Source organism: Camarhynchus parvulus, chromosome 17 (genome assembly GCF_901933205.1).
Source record: "Camarhynchus parvulus chromosome 17, STF_HiC, whole genome shotgun sequence".
NCBI classification, from domain to species: Eukaryota; Metazoa; Chordata; class Aves; order Passeriformes; family Thraupidae; genus Camarhynchus; species Camarhynchus parvulus.
Genome location: NC_044587.1, coordinates 11287116 through 11306034, shown reverse-complemented (window position 1 = coordinate 11306034; position 18919 = coordinate 11287116). Strand labels below are relative to the sequence as shown.

Genomic DNA, 18919 nt, shown 5'->3' with positions numbered 1-18919 from the left:
AGACTCGCTAGGCACAAGACATTTGGGTTGTTCTGATTTCTTCCTGTTATTCCTGGTTGTTCCTGCAAAGTCAGAGATGGGGGAGGAACCTAGAGGAAATCCCCTTTTTTTGCAGATCAAGCCTTTGCTGAGCAAAGCAGCCCATGTGCTGAGCTGCCAGAGCTGAGCAGCACCATAGTGACTACCTTGTTTTTGGAGTAGGAAGTGAAGGGAAGCACTGGTTCCTTCTCCCCATATCCTGAGCAGGTGTGAACCTGTTCAGTCAAACACAGCTAAGCCAAGCAGACATCTCAAACAGGTAGGATGGGTCTGGAAAATTTATGAAAAGAAATGAGTTAAAGAAAAGCAGGCTGTGAACATCTCAGCTGCAGCATGGAGAGCAGCTGGAGCAGGACCTTGGTAGAGAAAAACCCTCTGAGGGTCTCCAGAGGCTGCTGTGATTTACCTGGCAGCCTGGGGCTGGCAAGGCTAAGTCTCCATGAAGAAGTGGCAAGAATGGAATGAGAAACCAGAAGTAGGACCAAGGTACTTAAGACACTTGGATGAAGTCTGACCTGGGCAGGGAATCTGATGGCAAGGGGAGCGCAGCAAGGGCAAGGTGAGTGGGAGGGCTTGAGCCCCAAGTAGTTTCCTCCCTCTTCCTTCGAAGCTAACTCAGAGCTAAAGGGAATCACCCCTGGCTTGCATATGGCACAAGGAGGTATCTCTGGCACAGGAAGATGTCCATGACACAGGTAATCTCACAACCTGAGCCCTTGGACATTGGTTCATCACCTTTCCTGGCCATCACCCTTCTCCAGCAGGCTTGCTCCCTGACGCTTCTCTCAGCATCGTGAGCATCAGACCAGGGTGGCGGGTCTGGAGGTGCTGGAATGTGGTTGCCCAGAGCCCCTAGAGCAAACTGAAGTGTCTGTGATATGGGAATCATGACACCAGAGCTTTGCAGTCTGCTGTGTTGCAATGGACTCTCTGATCAAGGGGGTTTGTAGAGGAGGCAGCATCTTGCACTAGGATTAACATGCTGCTGTGTCTAACAGACACAGCAAATTTCCCTGTAAAGTAGAGAAACTCATTCTCTTACCAATGCCAGTTCATATTAAGTTTGTAAAAGATAAGAGCCAAATCCTGTTTCTCTCACTTTTGTCAACACTGGTGGGTTTTTCCCTCCTTTTTTATGTCTGCCCTATCTTGGGCTGGCTGCTGGCCACTGATGCCTTACCGGCCAAGCCACTGGGAGGATGGAATTATATTCCCTCTGTCGGCATTTATTTACCCCATGGCACAAGACAAATGCACCACACAGGACTCCTCCGTGCTGGTGCACTACATCCCCCTCCTGTAGGGATGCTGCATTAACTGATGCTTCTTGGATGTGTTTGCAAAGGTGGCAGTAAGAGTGAATACCATCATCGGGATTTTCCTTGTACCTGTTCACTAATCACATTTTCTCTGAAGTGTGTAGAAATTGTGCTTCTTTTGGCTGGGTTAGTATTAAATATCTTCACAGTAGCTGGTATGGGGATAGATTTTGAATTTATGCTGAAAATATGGAGACCAAAATATAGTGTTGACAATATGGAGATAATTTTCTTATTGCTGAGTGGTGCTTGTACAGACCCACGGTCTTTTTTGCTTCTCACCCTACCCTACCAGGGAGGGGGATAGGGGTGCATTAGGTGTTGGGGGGATACACAGCCAGGACAGCTGACCCCAACGGACCCAAAAGATATTCTGGACTATACGACATCACGCTCAGTATATAAAGCGGGGGGAAAGAAGGAGCAAGGATTGGCGATTGGCGTCTCTCGTCCACAGAGGAGAGTCGGGCTCCCCCCGCGAACGGAGCGGGACCCATGCGAGCCGCGGGCCCAGGGCGGGGCGGGCGCCGCGTGCAACTCAAATTGCCGTGCGACCTCTCAGCCAATGGGGGGAGCACCTTCCCGCCGCCAGCCAATGGAAGCGCGGCACTCTCCGCCGACAGCCAATAGGCGCGGGGGGCGGGGGAAGATGGAGTAACGCTCGGAGCGGCGGCGATGGCCCCGGAGCGCGGTGACCGCTCGCTCCCCGCCGGTACCGAGGGTCTTCCCCGGGTTTTCCTGCAGAGCCTGCGGACTCTTTTCGATATCTTGGATGACCGGCGGCGGGGCTACGTGCACCTACGGGAGATCGAGTCGCGCTGGCGGGGAGCGGAAGCCCAGGAGCTGCCCGCCGGGGTGATGGAGGGGTTGCGGCAGGCGGCGCCGGCCAGTGGGTACCTCACCTTCGAGAGGTTCGTACTGGGGCTGCGGGCGGCCCTGCCTGGGACTGAGCCGCTGGTGGAGGATGGCAGCGGCGGACGGCGCAGTGCGGAGAAGCCGCCGAGCCCTCGCTGTTCCGAGGAGCGGCGGGGGAAGAGCACCGGACAGCGGGAACCGGGGCACGGCCAGCCCCGAGGCCGCGGTGAGTGGCGGGACTGGACCGGGGGCTTCGGGCTCGTGGAGATGATGGCAGCGCCAGGGCCGGGGACTGGCGCTCGGAGGTCGGGATGGGATCCTGCGGGTTCACCCCGTTCTCCTGTGCCCTCCTCTGGGCTCAGAGCCAGCGGTTCCCGCGGGGCTGGTGTAAAACTCCCCCAAAGTTACTGTTGGTATTGACTGGTTTGGCTTCGCTGAACTACGATTCCGGTGCGAATATCCCAGCGTCGCCGCCCACCCAGGGCTGTGCTTCCCTCGCGATGCGCTGGGCTATTTATAGCGCTGACAGGAGGAATTAGGGGCTTTGCCGTAATGTGTCCGTGGTTGTCCCCTGGCATAGAGTCTGTCCTGACCTTTCCTGGGGATGCATGGCACAGCTGGGCGTCTCGGAGAATGGCTGGGTCCTGAAGACCCGCAAAGCCGAGCAGCTTCGCTAGGGTGAAGCTGTGGTCGCGAAGCGGCCGTGTGCATGGTGGGCTCTGCGCTCGGCTGGCTCTCAGGAATGATTCCTTCACGATGTCATGCATGGTTTAGATAAAAATGCAAAACCCGATCCAGCTTTTTGGTTTGGATCGTTCCACAGCACTATTCCCAATAAAAAATAATTAATCAATGAATAAATGGGAGAGAAGTTACCAGGGCAATGTGCTCTGCTGTCCTAGGCTCTGTCCACAGGGCTCACCTGTGCATCCCTGTCGACTCTGCCCTTTCCACAGGATCTGCCAGAGCCCTCCAGGGTGGTACACTGATCCTGGCATGGGGCAGACTGTTTCACTGGCTTCTTGATTTGTTGCTAGTCAATAGAAGATGTTACAAGGAAACCAGGCTTCTGGGCTTATCTGGGTAGGTAATAATTCTTTATCTAGGTTTGTGAAGTGCTTTGAGATCAGAGGAGACAAAGTCTATGTGCAGAGCTGGTGCATGTTATTGCACCACCTGAGTGCATTGACTTCCTCTACCTTGGGAAGGTCAGGCTGGTTTGCCTTTCGAACCCAGTCCCTTCTGCTGAGTAGAGAAGAAGCTTTTAACTGTGATTGAGGTTCTCTGCTTTCTATTTTTGCCTCCAGACTAAGCACTGGAGATACATCTAAGGGAATATTATTAAGCAGACTAACTTTTCTATCATCAGGAGTGTAAATCTGGAAAAACTTGAAAAAAATCCTGCTTGGTGAATAGACAGCAGGTTGAAAGCTCTGCCCTGGGAAGGAGTGAGCAGATGGCTGTAGCAGCTTTCTGCTTGCTGAGGATCTTTCCATTACAGGGTAATGTTCCATAACTGTCCAGAGCCTGTGGGCAGGGTTAGCACCTCAGCCCTTGCTGCCAGCATCCCACACTGCAGGGCTGTATTTTGGTGAGAGGCCTGAGTTTCAGGTTCATCCAGCAGCTTAGAAAATGGTACAACTCAGTTACTCCACCTCTTTTAGCTCTAGATCCTGCACAACTGCCCAGTGTGCCCCTCCACAGGTGGTTTCCCAGGGTGCAGTTGAACAGGTGGATGTTCTCAGCTGGCTGCAAGGGAGTTGGGCAGTGCTGTGGTAGGATATGGCTCCATCCCTGCTGCTGAGATGTATGGTGGGTGCTGGGAGCTGCCTGTGGCTCCAGGAAGACCTGTCTCCACTAAGCTGATATCATTTGGGTGTGAGGCTACTCTGAGCCTCCAGCTGCACGTGGTGGCTTCTGTAAGACCCCAACCAAATGCGGTGAGATGTGTCAGTGCTCATAAGCTGCAGTGAGTGGGAGAAAATGCTCCCTGCCTGTGTTTTAGGGGAAGAGGGTGCTCACAGCGTGCCTATCCAGCTCTGCTTTAGGTCTGAGGAGCATCTACACGTGTCAGAGGTGATTTGGATGTGACTCATGGCAAAATGGCAGAGGTTGGGGTCAGGTGGTTCTCCTGGCATGTCCAAGGGTGCAGTGAGCCAGTGGGACAACAATTCTGTTCCCTCTCCTGCACTAACCTCTGTGGGCAGAAGTGCTTCTGAGGTCCCTGCTTAAGTCAGCTTCCAGCTTCTCCTCAGCCCAGCAGTGCTGGTGCAGTCTGCACGCTGCTGCTTGGCACCCCATGGTTCCTGGGGAGCCAACAGCACCCACTGGATGCAAGGATGGTGAGGTGGACATTGAAGAAGTCACAGGGCAGGGAAGTCACCATAATGATGTCCCTATGTTATGGTGCCTGGTCTTGTCACAGCAGTGTCTGAACATCACTCTTGGGGGTCTTTACCCCACTAGTTCCCCTGTGAGCTGGGACCTGGAGAACTCAAGGCACAGAGCAGAAAGAGCCCAGGCCCTGGGCACTGGCTCCTCCCCAGCACAGTGCTTTCGCTCGCTCCAGGGGTGGCTTGGCTCTAGCAGCTGGAGAGCTGTTGTTGGCACTAGCTGGAGGGAGGGGATGGTTTGTAGGGGCTTCTCTGGGCCATTGCCAAGGATACTTGTGGAGAAGTGTAAAATAACCATGAAGTGTCTGCCCTGGGCAGAGCCTGTCCATTATCACATGGCAGGATCTCTTCCACCTCTGGTGATCTGATCCTGTTCTTTCCCTAAGAACAACTATCCCAGCTCATTAGCAGGTCCTGTTTTAGCCACTAGCTTGTCAGCTCAGGTGTGCAGAGCTCAGTTGGTTGACCAGGAGCTCCTGCTTATCACAGGTGCAGTTCAGCTCAACACAGCACTTGTAGGTGACTGCAGCAAAAACTGTTTTAACATGTGATTTCCTGCAGCTCTTAGCGGAAGTGCTCCTGGCTTTGCCTTGGGATTCTGGCTGTTGAGAGTATCATGGTTTTGGGGCTATTCCTCAGCTTTTTGAGAAGGACGTACTACAGGTCTGCTAGGACAATGCGTGTGGTCACACCAGTCTTGCTGGGTTCCTCCCAGATAGATGTGGGTGTAGGGCAAAGCAGATGGATGGGTGATATCAAGGACTTTGTGTTCACAAATGCTTTGTGTTCACGGATGTGCCAGAGTACTTGCTGGGAGGTGGAGTGAGATACTGTGATGGACCAGAAGGAGGACTTTGCCCATGACATGGTGACCTCTTTCTCCAGTGACACAAAGTGACAAACTGAGGTGTTGCATTGCCTGCACCTCTGAGCCTGTCTCCTATCCCTGAACCAGTGTGACTGTGGCAGCAGAGGCAGCCCTGGTACAGGGCTCCCACACCTCGTACCTTCAAGATGAAGAGTGGCTCCTGTGGCCACGGCTGCCCTCACCTGCCTCATATCCTTCCTCTCTCATGTCCAGGTGCTCAGCTGAGTAAACCTGTGGAGCAGAGGGAAGAAATGTGCTGGTCCATGTGGTGCCGCACACCCTGTCCTGACACTCACAGCCCTTCATGTGCCTGTGCCAGACCTGTGCCAGGTAGCTCTGGTAGAAGGATGTGCGAGGGGTGGGGGTGCCTGGCAGACATGTGGGGGGCTGTCTTGGGAAGAGGGCATTTTCCCCAGCTGCCTGCCATCACTTGCTGGCTCCCTGCTGCTCTTCTTGAAAAGCCATGTTTTGAAAGGAATTCTTGAGGAAAGCTGTGTGCAGGGAGCAGGCAAGCTGTGGGACTGAGGGGGTGGCATGACAGAGGGTGTGCTGGGCACTTGCTGGGGACTGGGGCAGGAAGGGAGGAGCACCATGCTGCTATCCAGACTTGCCTGGGGATGTGCTGGCTGCACCCCTAGCTGCCCTGATGCTGTGGTTTGGGATGGTGGGGTGTCAGGGTTCTGCTCTACCAGCTCACCTAGCAGTGGATCAGAGCTGGCTTGGCTGTGACTGCAGGACTGGGTTTCTGGTGAGGTGGGCAGTGTGGGGCTTGTATGGCCTTCACTGCAGGTGCCCAGGGAATTCCTGCCCTGGCTGACAGGCAGGAGGTGCCTGATCCAGCCTGGAACCTGCCAGTATGAACTTAATCTTCAAAAACGGGTTATGCATGGATTTGCATCAGCACCATGTGTTTTTAGTAGATTGGTCTTTTGCAGGATAGGATGTTGGGGTTTTAACAAGATTGTGGAAAATCTACAGTCTGATTTACTTTATGGTTACATCATAGATGTAGGTGTCTGGGCTGAATATCCACATGGCCAAGTCCATCACCAAGCAAGAGCTGCCTTCAGGAGAAGTTGGTTTCCTGGCAGAGCTGATGCCACCTGAGTGGAAGCAAGGTATCCCATGAGGACACGTGAGGGCAGGCAATATCACTGATGGTTTAGTTGCCCTGGCTGGGACTGGACCAGCTTTGCCTGGAAGCTGCTTGCTTTCTGCAGAAGATGACTGAGATCTGTTGCCAGCCTGGCACAGCTGAATCAGTCATTCCTGACATCTGTTCTGCCTGGACAAAAACAGGAGCAGACATTCAGGCTGGTGGTTTGCTCAGTCTCTCCCTGTTTGCAAGACCACCTTGCAGATCATCTCACAGAAGTGGCCCTGGGGAGGATTTTGTTGAAAGTAGCTTGTGGCCTCATGCCTTCCTCTGTTCCAGGTGGTGATGCTAAGTCTGCTGGGCAGCCCCAGGGAGACAGTGACCACTCAGGGGCTAGGGACACTCGGAGGCATCAGAGAGGCCGTGCAGAACACCGGAGACACACCATCACCAATGGCGTGGACTTCAGCATGGTAAGGGAGTGTTGTGGGCTCCCATGAAGGGGAAGGTGGGTTGCAGGGGTCCCTCACTGCTGATGCCATCTCTAGGCTTTGGCTTCTTCTCTGCCCACCCTGCACAAGTGAGTTGTGGGACATCAGGTAAATCCTGATATTTGGATTTGAAGGTCTGTTGATGTATGTGGATGTATATTCTTTCCAAGGTGCTTTCCTGAATCTTGCTGAACAGGGAGGAGGTGGATCCTTCCCCCAGAATGGGGTCAGCCCATGAAGCCAGTGTGCTGGCTGCCTTCCCCATGGGCAAGGTCTTGGGAAGAAGAAGACAAAGGTGGAGGTGTGGGAACAGATGGATCTCTGGGCCTTAAGACCACCCCATCAAGGGTCAGATATGCTTTGTGCTGGCAAGCAGTGGGGCCAAGCTATGCCCCCTTGCAGATGTTCCATGTAGATGAGGGCTCAAACATGCAGGTCCTCTTGGCTTCCAACAGACTTTTTGCAGCAAAGCAGAGAAATCCATACTGAATTACAAAGGCAGCCCTGGATGGAGAAGTCTGTTCCCCTCTCTCCACCGCTGAGTGGAGAGACTTGGATCAAATTGCCTGGGTGAAGGGATCTCATTTGTTCCCAGGTGCAATGGAGTAGCTGCCTGGGCGTGTTGTCCACGGGCTCAAGCTAAATTGTCCAGGGCAGAGAGCCAGGACCAGGCTTGCAGGATAAGTACTTGGTGGCACTGTCACCACTGTACTTTCACTCCTTGCACCCTGGTGTCACCCTGCTCCTGCAGCCCAACAGGCCTGACCAGCATTGCCCAGCCTGTCGCTGGCCTTGGGGGACACAACATGCCCCAGTGCCAGCCTGGGGAGGGGGTGTTTATGCAGGTAGTTTGCTGGGCTTGTGTGGGAACTCAGCATATCACTTCAGATGTGAGGAGCCTCCCGAGACCACGTCAAGAGCCGAGACCCCATTGGGGGGTTTGGAGATCTTGGCATGATGCCCGGAACACTTGGTGGCTGGACTTTGATCCTGCAAATGAATTGCCAGCTTTGTATGAGAGTTAGAAAGTCACACGGGTTTAATGGGTGTTTTTACAAGGTGTACAGAGGGTGAAAATATAAGTTTTAAAAATTTTAGTATAAGAGTAATGGGGACAAGATGGAGGGAACAGGGCGTGTCTCATCCTTCTTCTTTCTTCTTCTTGTTCTCCATCTTCTGCTGTGATGTTGGCACTTGGGGATTAGTTTAGAGTAGAAGTGCACTGTCTAACATAGGTGATAAGTATTAGAAAATAAAAGTAAATATGATGTACGTAGTTTGTAGTATAAAAGACGATGCTGCCTCAGGGGCGGTCAGAGAGCGTTGTAGCTGCCTTGCTGAACAGACCTCTGCTCGGCAGAGAGAAAATTTTATAGATAAGAGATAATAAACAATCTGAAGACAGAACACCAGACAGTCCAGTCTCTTTCTTCAGAGCCTGCGTCCGTTCTAGGACCACCCAACTCATCTCGGGACAGAGACCAGACAGCCCGACCCGAGAGGCTTGCAGCCATGAGAGGGACCTCTGCTGGGAGGTGTGATAAGAAGTGATAAATGTTGCTCTGTGTGTCTGGGCTTGAGGGCTCTGCTTCTTGGGGTTTTGGGGGTTGGGAGAGATGAAGGTTTCTGCTTCCCTTCCCTGTGTGTGCAACTCTGGGCTGGAGTACATTTCAAGGTCCCAAGCTCAAGGTGCTCTGTGAGGGGAATGGTGGCCACCATGTCACTCCTCAGTTCTGCCATAAGCATTCTTGCTCAGGGCTTGTGTTGTCTTGGTCTCTATTCCCCCAAGTTGTCATGTGGTCAGTGGGAGGCATGTCCCCTCCTTCCCTCTCTCCCTATATGTTGCTGCACTACCTTTCTGTGCTTTTGAACCCAGAGAAATGGTGTCTCAGCCTTCCCTGGCACCCTGAGCACAGCCTTTAGGCACTGGTGCCATTTCCAAGCCTACAGAGAGAGAGCTGGAACAGGTTTGGGTCCAGCAAGGACTGAATCTTTGTACTGTCACCTTCCTTACCCCTCCATGCCCAGATGTTGGGCTCCCAAGGGACAAGGAACTCTGTCATTAGACTAATTTGCCTGAAGCCCTTGGGGAATGGGAGCACTGGTGCCCATCCTACATCCCGAAGTGCACCAGGACTGGTTCCTCCTGAGCAGGGAGCAGAGCTGTGGAGGCTGTGCTGCAGCCCCAGGACTCTTTGCACTCTCTCGTCTAGTGCTCACTTGCTCAGCTGGTGGTTTTCCAGCCAGTCCCTCATCTGTTGGCCTTATTTTCCCATGACCATGAGGGTGGCTGGGATGAGACCTTCCCTGAGAGGTGGAGCACTGTCATTTGTAAGCAGCCCAGGGCACAACTCTGTTCCCTCCCCTTTACCAGCCACCGAGCACCGGCCAAGTCCAGCACTTTGTCTTTCTTCTGCCCCAAGTGTCTCGTCCTGGCGAGATGCTGCCTGTTCCCCCCTGGGCTGGGCTGGCAGTGTCCCTCTGCTCTATGGGATGTTCCTTCTTCCTCTGCTCTCTGTGCTGGCCAGCAAGCCCTGTGGGAGGAGGGCAGGACAGGCAGCAGTGGGCTGCACCCCCAGCTGGATGGGGGTCCTTGCCACATACAGCACCTTCTTCATGCCCCTCAGCGACAGCACCAAGGCTCTGCACTTCTTCCTCTGGGTATGTCCCTTTGGGCCATTGGAGGAGGGTGTGGGGGGAGTTGTTGTGTTGCAAAATATGTTTCCAGGAGCAGCAGGAGCAAGAGCAGCCCCAGTGTAATGGATGACAGGTATGGGATGCAGAAAGGCTTTGGGGCTGGCAGTGGGGACGTGGAGTGCTGATGGCCTGAAGAAGGTCTTGGTATGGTCCTACTTGTCCACAGGGTTCTGTTCAGGGTCACTTCTGAGCTGCACCACTCCTGATGTTCTCCAAAGGAGGAGGTTCTGGTGCATCCAGCATTTTCTGGGTGACCAAAGTCTCTGGTGCCTGTGGATCCCAGGCTGTGCTGTGGGTGAAGGCCAAGCTATGTTTTGGCAAAGAAGGCAGAGGCAGAGGCAGGAAGTTCCCCATGCCCTTGGGAGCTGAGGGAGCAGCCTTGTATTGAAAACAGAAGGGCCATGGGGTCACAGGGTGAGGATGATGAATGGGTCACTGCATCAGTTGCTCAGGCACCCTCATAGCAGCTCCCCAGGCATAGCAAAGCCCCCACTGCTCTCCAGGTGATGCTGGTGCTGGAACCTGAGCAACTGGCAGAAATCTTCTGCAGAGAGGTGTGGTGTGCTATGTTCTGCTCAGTTTCATGTGCCTCCAGGGGTGAGGCCAACTGGGGAAACAGGGCTGCAGTTTTTCCCTGACATCCAGCCTGCAGACTGAGCTAGATTCTTCAGTGCTCACCAAGCAAGTGTGTCTGTGCAGTGGCTGACACTCACACCCCAAAGGGAGCTGGGGGCAACTGCAGGCACTGCTCCTGCTGCCTCCCTGGGTAAGTAGGTGAAGAAACCTGTACCTACAGTGGTGAGCAGGAGGGTAGAGATGACTCAAGTGTCCTTTTCTTCCAAAAATCTTCCTCCAAAGCAGCATCAGGCAGCAGTCATTATCTTGCTTCTCTTCAGCTTTTCTTGGGGAAGGGGGCTGAGACCCTTACCTGTATCCACATCCCCCCACACCTCATGAAGAAACCAACTCCCGGGACTTGACAAAGCCTTGGTGGGGAGTGGGTGACACCCGTGTGCTCTGTCTTTCAGCTGAAGTACATGAAGGAGCTGGAACAGGAGAAGGATTTCCTGTTGCAGGGCCTGGAGCTTATAGACCGGGCTCGAGAGTGGTACCACCAGCGCATCCAGCTCATGCAGGAGCACCAGCGGTTCCTGGGGAAGAGGAGAACCAGTGCTGTGAGTCTGGGGCTTCTTCTGGCTAAGTTTGGGTTTGGAGAACAGGACTGGGAGGTGGCCGGACCTGGAGCTGACCTCATGGTAACCTCCAGCCTCTTCTTCCTCCCCATCCTGCAGGATTTCCCTGAAGGTGGCCAGAGCCACCTGGGGCGCCTGGTCCCTAAGCTGCAGGAGGTGAACCGTTGCCTGGGTGACCTTCTTTCCACTGCCAGCAAGGTGAGAACAGCACATCAGCAACTTGAGGTTGTTTGTGTGACCTTAGGATTCATCCTGTCCCTCCCACGTTGGTGGCTGGGCTGACATTGGAGCTGCCGCAGTCTCCTCCAGCTCTGGAAAGGTGATGGAGGACAGCCAAGAGGACAGCACAGCTGGTCCTGAGGTGGGCTGGAGGATGCTTTGGGAGGCCTAAAGGAGATCCCTAAAAAGGTACAGCCATTGTCAAGGTGCTGAGTCAGCCAGTTCAGAGCAGACTGTCTTGCTGGGCAGAAGCTGGAGGTGCAGCCCACTGCTGCCTGTCCTGCCAGGCACACTGGCAGGAATGCTTCCCCGTTCTGCCCCATTCACAGGGCTGGAGACCCTGTGATGGCCTGTGTTGTGATTTTAATCTTCTGCTGGGCTTCTCTCAGGTCTTTGTGTGCCAACATTTCACCTTGAAAAAGGCCTGGGAAGGGCCACAGGCTTGAAGGCTCAGTGTCTCATGCCTTCATCTTCTCTACAGGCAACAAACCCCTCCTCAGCACTGAGCAGGCTGGTCCCTGTGACATCCCCAGCCTCCATAGGCTCCCAGCAAGCCATCAACATGCTGAAGGAGCAGAATCGGCTTCTCACCAAGGTGAGTGGAGGTGGAGGTGGAGGAGATGCCCTTCGGGGTGCTGAGAAAGGAAGGGGATGGGATAGGGCCAGGGAAGGAATGACAAGCAGTCTTCAGGAACAGGGAAGTGTTCCTTCAGCTTGGCCAGACTTGGTCATCCCAGAGAAGGGGGTGTGGGCTGCATTTGGAGGCCCTCTGGCATACAACTGTGCTCAGCTGTCTCCAGCTGTTTGCTGGATGAGTCAGTGGCAGGGATAGGGCATTCCTGCCAGAGGGAAAAGACTGTGACAAATGGAGGTCACAAGAGAATGCAGAGGCTGCAGCTGGGGGCTGTCAGGGAAGAGATGGTCTGCCATCTCAGGCCAGGGCCAGGCTCACTGCTGGGGTTTTCTATCCCAGCATGTGGCCACAAAGATGCTCTAGGGCTGGAGTCCCTCTGCTCTGGAGCCAGGCCGGGACAGCTGAGGGTGTTCGCCAGGGGAAAAGAAGAGCAAGGAGACCTCAGAGCCCCTTCCAGGGCCTAAAGAGCTTCTATGAGTGCTGGAGAGAGACTTTGAATAAGGACCTGGAAGGACAGGACAAGGGGGAATGGCTTCCTACTGCCAGAGGGCAGGGTGAGATGGGATAGTGGGAAGAAATTGTTCCCTGTGAGAGTGGTGAGGCCCTGGCACAGGGTGCCCAGAGAAGCTGCCCCATCCCTGGAAGTATTCAAGAACAGTCTTGGAGGAACTGGTCTAGTGGAAGGTGTTTCTGCACCTGGTTAGGGGCTGGGATGAGATGGGCTTTAATGTCCTCCTACCCAAAGCCTGTGATTCTGTGATTCTATGAAATTTTACCAGCAACACAACCAGTTGCCAGCAATTTCCTCCTCTAACTAGCACTTTCCTCCCCTGTCTTGTGCAGGAGGTGACTGACAAGAGCGAGCGCATCACTCAGTTGGAGCAGGAGAAATCTGCCCTCATCAAGCAGCTCTTTGAGGCTCGTGCCCACAGCAACCATGAGATGAGCCAGCTGGACTCCACCTTCATCTAGCACATGCCTCCCCTGCCCCATCCCCAAACTTACCTGGGGGTTTCAAGGGACTCTTGCCCTAAACTCATCACACCTGCTGCTCCAGGTGTTGTGTCTCAAGGTCTGGGGCTGCTGGTGGCATCTCTGTGCGAGGGAGCCAGGACCCCTCTTGGGGAGAATCCCTGCCCTGCTGATGGCTTATCAGCCATGCTGCTCTCAAGCTGCCTCCTTTCCTATCTCTAAGTGGGCTGCAGGGATGCTGTCCGCAGTCCTGTGACCCCCAGCAGGCAGGAGACATGGCTGCTGTCTGTGCTGCCTGTGTGGGGTGAGCTGTTGTTCCCTTGCTGACTTAGGCTGGATTTTGGATATTCTTGGGAAAAGGTGATGCATCTTCAGCACTCTAGCAGCATCTCCAGACAAGCCTGGCCCTTAGAGCGTGCTGGCTCCTGCTTGTTTTGCTGTTGGAAGACGAGATTGGAAATCCAAGGAGGCATGCCTGGCCCCTCTGTGCTGCCCATGTTCTGCCTGCCAGAGGCACTGTCCTGGCCCTGTAGTGCCCAAACTGGTGGTCCTCATGGCAACCACTCTGTCATGTTTGTGGTAAGGATACCATAGTTGCTGTTTACATGTCTGTAGGCTCCTATGGGAAATGAGCCATAGACCCAACCAAGATAGCTTACATTTCTGAGCTGCTGTTTTGGGCTGTTGACAAGTTGAGACAGACACCTCAGTCTTTACTTGGCTTGACCTGGCAAATACTTCCTGATGACTGCCAGGATTAGATTATTTTCCTGATGACTGTGAAAGGAGAAGTGATGTTCATAGCCTGAGGATGCTCACATCAGCCTGACCTCACAGAGGGTCTTTAGAACTTGGTTTTGTATTTAACTGAGTGTGGGACAAAGCAGAGGCTGACAGGCTCTTCCCTGTGCACATCTCCACAGGGAGAAATGGCAGCTCTGCCTCCCATGGTTGTGGGGGATGACATCCTGACTGTGAGCTGCGCTCCTCTGCAGGTGTCTTGAGGGGGGGTGGTGGTTCAAGATGGCACATCTCAGGACTCCTTCTGCTTCCCACCCAGCTCAGTGATGATGCTTGAGCTGAATGACATCTGACTGTGGCTTGGTACTTGGTATCCATGGTACTTTCACTGGAGATCCCATTTAGCGCAGCCTGGCCCTCTGTATCCCCGAGGCCAGGACCTTTCTCTCTGGTGTTGTTTCATGGTCTGACTCTCCAGGCATGATTTTGTGGCGCTGAGCTGGGCAGTGCTGGTTCTGCCCTGAGCTGACACATGCAGGCCAATTCTGTTCTCACTTCTGTTCTTATCTGTCAGGACTCTGTCCCATCCAGCTGTTCTCTTTGAGACTGATCCTGAGTTAAAGGCACGAATCCCTGCTCTGCCCTGTGCCTGCAGCTGGAGTGGGGATCAGCAGAGTACCAGGGAGATGGTGGAGGAGGAGCAGCAAGGCCATGGCTAGTCATGTCCCCTGTCTGCAGGAGTTGGTTGTTAGTTGTCCCGTCTGCAGGAGTTGGTTGTTAGTTGTCCCCCTGCCATCCTTTTTGTGACGCCTCCTCTAGTGTCCAGTGCCTGTTTTGCCTGAGGTTAATTAGAACTGACCCTTTTTATGAGGGTTACCTGGCTTTAGGGATAATAAAGTGGGGTGACTTATTTAGTTTATCCTTCTGTCTCCCCTAAATCACCCCATCTACTGTTGCCAGCCCTGAAGTCCCTGACTGCCCTGTCTCTCAGAATATAGGTGGAGCTGAAGCTGCAATCAGGTGAACAAACAAATAGCCTGGGGGTCTCTGTACCTGGACATGTTTTCATGTCCTTTCCCATCACCTCTGGGCTTCTCAGGGTCTGGGGATACCCTGTCCCCTGCTGTGGGGCAGGGTCTTAAAGCCACCTGCACCCCTTCCAAGTGCTGTAGCCTCATCTGTTTACTCCTCCAGAAGCTGTGCTTGGGGCTCACACTGGTCAGGCAGTGCTGATGCAATTCGCAACCTCTTACTTGTTTTTAAGTACCCTTTCTCAGAGCTGCCCCACAGTGGTGGCAACAGTGGCTGGTGCTCTGCAGTGACTCCTTCCCACAAAGTCAGCCACAGGGAACCTCAGTGGCATGGCATGTGTGGCGCATGTCCTTCTGCCCTGTGCTGAGATGGCAACTCACATAGGGTGAACCTGAGGCTCTGCCCTGATTGGAATACCCTCCTTTCCCAGGCTGTGGGGTGAACCCTGCATCCTGCAGAGGCTGAGCCTCCCCTGTGGGGAGGCAGAGCCAAGAGGGACACCCCAGTCCACTTATTGGCAGCTGGCAAAGGAGTGTCTGCCATGGCCTCTTCCAGGTGCTGCTTAGGGCAGCCACTAGTTCCAGCTGGGGCAGGAAGAGAGTTGGTAATTGTCCTTGGTTCCCGTTTCATGCCTTTGCTTGGGTGTGGAGCCCATGAGGGCTTCCAAAGAAAAAGAGAGTCACAGTTCCCTTTCCAGACTGTTTCAGGGCAGCTCTTTCTGCTGCAGCCCAGGGGGGTTGTCCCAGTCCTGGCCAGCAGCACTGGCTCCCATCCCACCTTCTGTGAGACTGTGGCAGGTTGTGGGGTAGCCCTGGCAGTGCCACAGCCCACTGGGACCAGGTTTCCCCTGGGAACTGCAGAGTTCACCTCAAGCTGTCACTCTGGCCTGGCCACACTCTTTTTAGGTCCCTGATGGGCTTGACCCTCCCCTGTGGGTCTGGGCTGTGTCCACTTTGGCACCCGTAACAGTAGGGGCTGGCTCAGGAGCCATGAGACAGCCATGTGGCCAGGTCTGTAAGTGATGTGTATGCTGGGACTTGTGGGTGAGCATGTTCCATTCTCTTCAGGCTTTTTCCTGCTGGAACTGGGTTTGCATAGATCTGTGGCACCTCCAGGGCTCTTGTCTCTGTCCCTCTGGGAGCCTCTCAGGAACCCTCGGCCAGTCCCGAGTCGGCAGACACCGGAGGGGCAGCCCCAACCCGGCCGACAGCGGGGAGACACTCTCCCGTGCCCCGAGGGTGCTGAGGGCAGCTGGGCTGGTCGCCTTTGCAGCAGAAGAGACACCAGAGACGGTGGTAGATGATAAAGGGCCGACTCTTAGCAGGGGTTAATCCAAGGTTTTATCCAGGGGCTCTGGGGAGCTCCTGCACCTCAGGGGGCTCCTGCCGAGAGCCCCGGGAGATGTGCCAAGGTTACATTTAAAGGGAGGGGAATCCGAAAGTAGATAACATTTTACTGACCAATAAGTGACCCTGAGGGATGGGTACTGGGGGACAGACATTTAGGACAGTGTATGGGGCAAGGCTTGGGGGGCTGACCCCTGGCCTCTGGCTAATCACTCGAGGACCTGGACCGAAGCTTCTAGATGGAGGGGATGGGATGCTGAGTGATTGACAGAGAGCCAGGGTGGGGGGTTTGGGGATGATCTCATCCAGGGAGAGGGATTGCACAGGTAAAGGGAGGGGGGTACAGTCTGGGATAAACCATTTGGGAAAAATACGAGGATACAAAAACAAAACTACTTCAAAGTATTACAAAGTATAAAAGCACACTACAACATCTCTGATAACTGTTGGAGCCCATAGTGTGAAGCTGTGGTTACACTGGGAACAGCTGGAGCAGGGTTTTCCAGCCAGGACAGCTCCTGCCAACCTACCTCATCACCTCCACACAGCTCTCCATGCTGGAGGTTGTCACACACAGGTGCAACACCATGGGGTCAACATGCCTGTCCCTGGGCATTTATGGTGGGTGCCAGGGTGACATTGCATTGGGGGGTCCCCACTGCCAGAGCCTGGAGCTACTGTCTGAGCAGAGTGAGCCCTCTCCTGAGCTCAGTCTGGAGGTATACCTGGCCCCTGGGCTGCCCAGGGATACAGGATGTCATCCTCTTTGTCCTCAGCTGTGCAGTTTGGGAAGGATCCAGTCACCCAGGTTTATCTATTCATACTTTCTCTCCTCTCCTGCCCAGCTACATGCCCTTTACATGTCCTCTGAGCCTGGGCTCCATGCCCAGCTGCCCCTTCAGACAAGGGCTGCTGTCCCAGCAGAGCGATTATCCTACATGTCAGCAGGAACAGAGGCATCTTGGGCCCCGACCTGAAGGGGGGGGGGGGGCTGTCTTTTTTGCTTTTTTGCTTTTCTTCCCTGCCATACGGTCAGCACTGCTGGGGCAGTATCTGCTGCCCTGGCCCTGCAGCCCTCCTGCTCTGCACCTCCTGGCCTTGCTGTTGTCAGTGCAACTCACTGGGAAGTAAACTGAGGATGCGATGACTGGAAGAAGACCCTGGATCCTGGGGATGGTTCTCATTGGGATGGGGAGCTGGGCCATGCAGGGCTGACCAGACTAAGGACATGCCTGTTGGATCTCAGACCTGCAAGCAGGTGCTGATCATCCCTGTGATCCCTCAGAGTGTTCTCCCATCCCAGACCATGCCCGTGCTGTGCTGCTGCAGCCCTGCCTGTATCCTGGTCTCTTGCTTGTATCCCAGGTTCCAGAATGCCAACTACATTCTCCTCTTGGCATAAACTCTTGGTATAAACTGCCTTCTGTTTTAGGAGCATCACTTGGTGCTACCCAGTGCTCCCCATTCCCTCTCCCTGCCTGTGGCTGACACTTGCAGCACTCTAAGCAAAGGCCCACTCCCAGGTGGAATGGAGAGGGGCTGTCCTCCCCACTGCAGGGTATGGAGGAGGCTGAGCCTCTGCTCACTAGCATGATTCATTTCTGGAGGGGTTCATTTCCCATCCTGGGGGGATCAAGCACAGCATCCAGGCTCTGCTTCAGTGTCCCATCATATCTCTGCCAGAGCCAATGACTCACTGTGGCTGTGATCCCAGCCTGGCGTGGGTGTTCACCTCTGCCTGCACAGCCACCCTGCTCTGTTCCAAGGTACAACTGATTGAAGGCAGATACTGACTCCAGGAGATCCATGTGATGGGGAAGAGTGAGGCTCCCAGAATCGCTGCTTTGCTCTGCAGCTGTGTACCACAGGGACCGTGACTTAAAACTCCCCCACATTACACAAGGAGGCAGCAGCACATGGCAGATACCCAGACCTGGAAAAGCAGCTGTCAGGGAGCAGAGCAGGGGCTGAGGTCTTGGCCAACACCCTGGAAGACCACATGTGCGGGTTCCCTTAGACCCAAAGCGTCCCTTTGTGGGACACCCTTGTGGCAGTGGGTGCAGACAGTGGCTAGAGGTGTCCCCATCCTCCTGCTGTGCCGTTGGGACACCTCTGGTTGCTCCTCCCGGATCATGCTCTGGGTGGGAACAGGCAACTGGAGGGACAGAGCCTTCACTAGGTCTGGGCTGCAGTCACATCCCAGGGAGTCATCAAAACCCACTCATGTAAAAAGACCCTTTGCTCTTCCTCAGCTGTAGATGAGGGCTGGGCACATGAACCATTGAATCAGAGAATAAGAATCCCAGATGATTTTGAGTTGGGAGGGATGTTTAAAGACCTTTTTGTTCCACACCTTCCCATGGGCAGGGATACCTTCCACTATCCCAGGTAGCTCCAAGACCTGTCCAGCCTGGCCTTGAACAATACCAGTGTGGGGCAGCCACAGCTGCTCTGGGCAACTTGTGCCAGGGCCTCACCACCCTCACCAGGAAGAATTTCTTCCTAATAGATTAACCCTTGAGGCCATTCACCCTTGTGCTGTGACTCCAGGGGTTTGTCCAAAGCCCCTGTCCTGCTCTCTTGGGGTCTCCTTAGGCACTAGAAGAGGCTCTAAGGTCTCCCTGGAGCCTTCTCTTCTCCTGAGACTGAGAAAGCCTAACCTATGCAACCTTTCCTCAGGAGAAATGCTTCATCCCTCTCAATCATCTTTGTGGCTCTCCTCCATGGACCAGCATGACACCAAAGCAGAAAGCCTGGACTATTCCATAGGCACAAACAGCCCAGCATTTCACTCCCCTGTCTTGCTGCTGTCTGGCCCCCTGGAGATGGGGCAGGGGAGACATGACTCTCACTTTGCCCTGTGGCTGGATCCAGGGGACAGCACTGGGAGTAGCAAGTCCTTTTGCAGTGGAGTGTCACCTGGGCATGTGCCCTCCTTTTACCCCCAAAGCTTCCCTGCTTTGGGTCTAAGAGAGTCCACAAATGGGTCGTGGGCAGCCAGGGACAACCCATCCTCAGGTAGGT

The 18919-nt window shown here is 54.4% G+C and overlaps 1 protein-coding gene across 1 annotated transcript; it reads left to right on the top strand.

Annotated features, from left to right (window-relative positions):
* The first annotated feature begins 1923 nt into the window (after positions 1 to 1923).
* Positions 1924 to 15858, top strand: SAPCD2 (suppressor APC domain containing 2). Its single transcript, XM_030961522.1, is given in 7 exon segments — positions 1924 to 2007; positions 2010 to 2439; positions 6910 to 7043; positions 10787 to 10933; positions 11051 to 11149; positions 11652 to 11765; positions 12648 to 15858. Coding segments are annotated over 7 exon segments (1137 nt in total). The 3' UTR covers positions 12777 to 15858.
* Positions 15859 to 18919: the final 3061 nt, after the last annotated feature.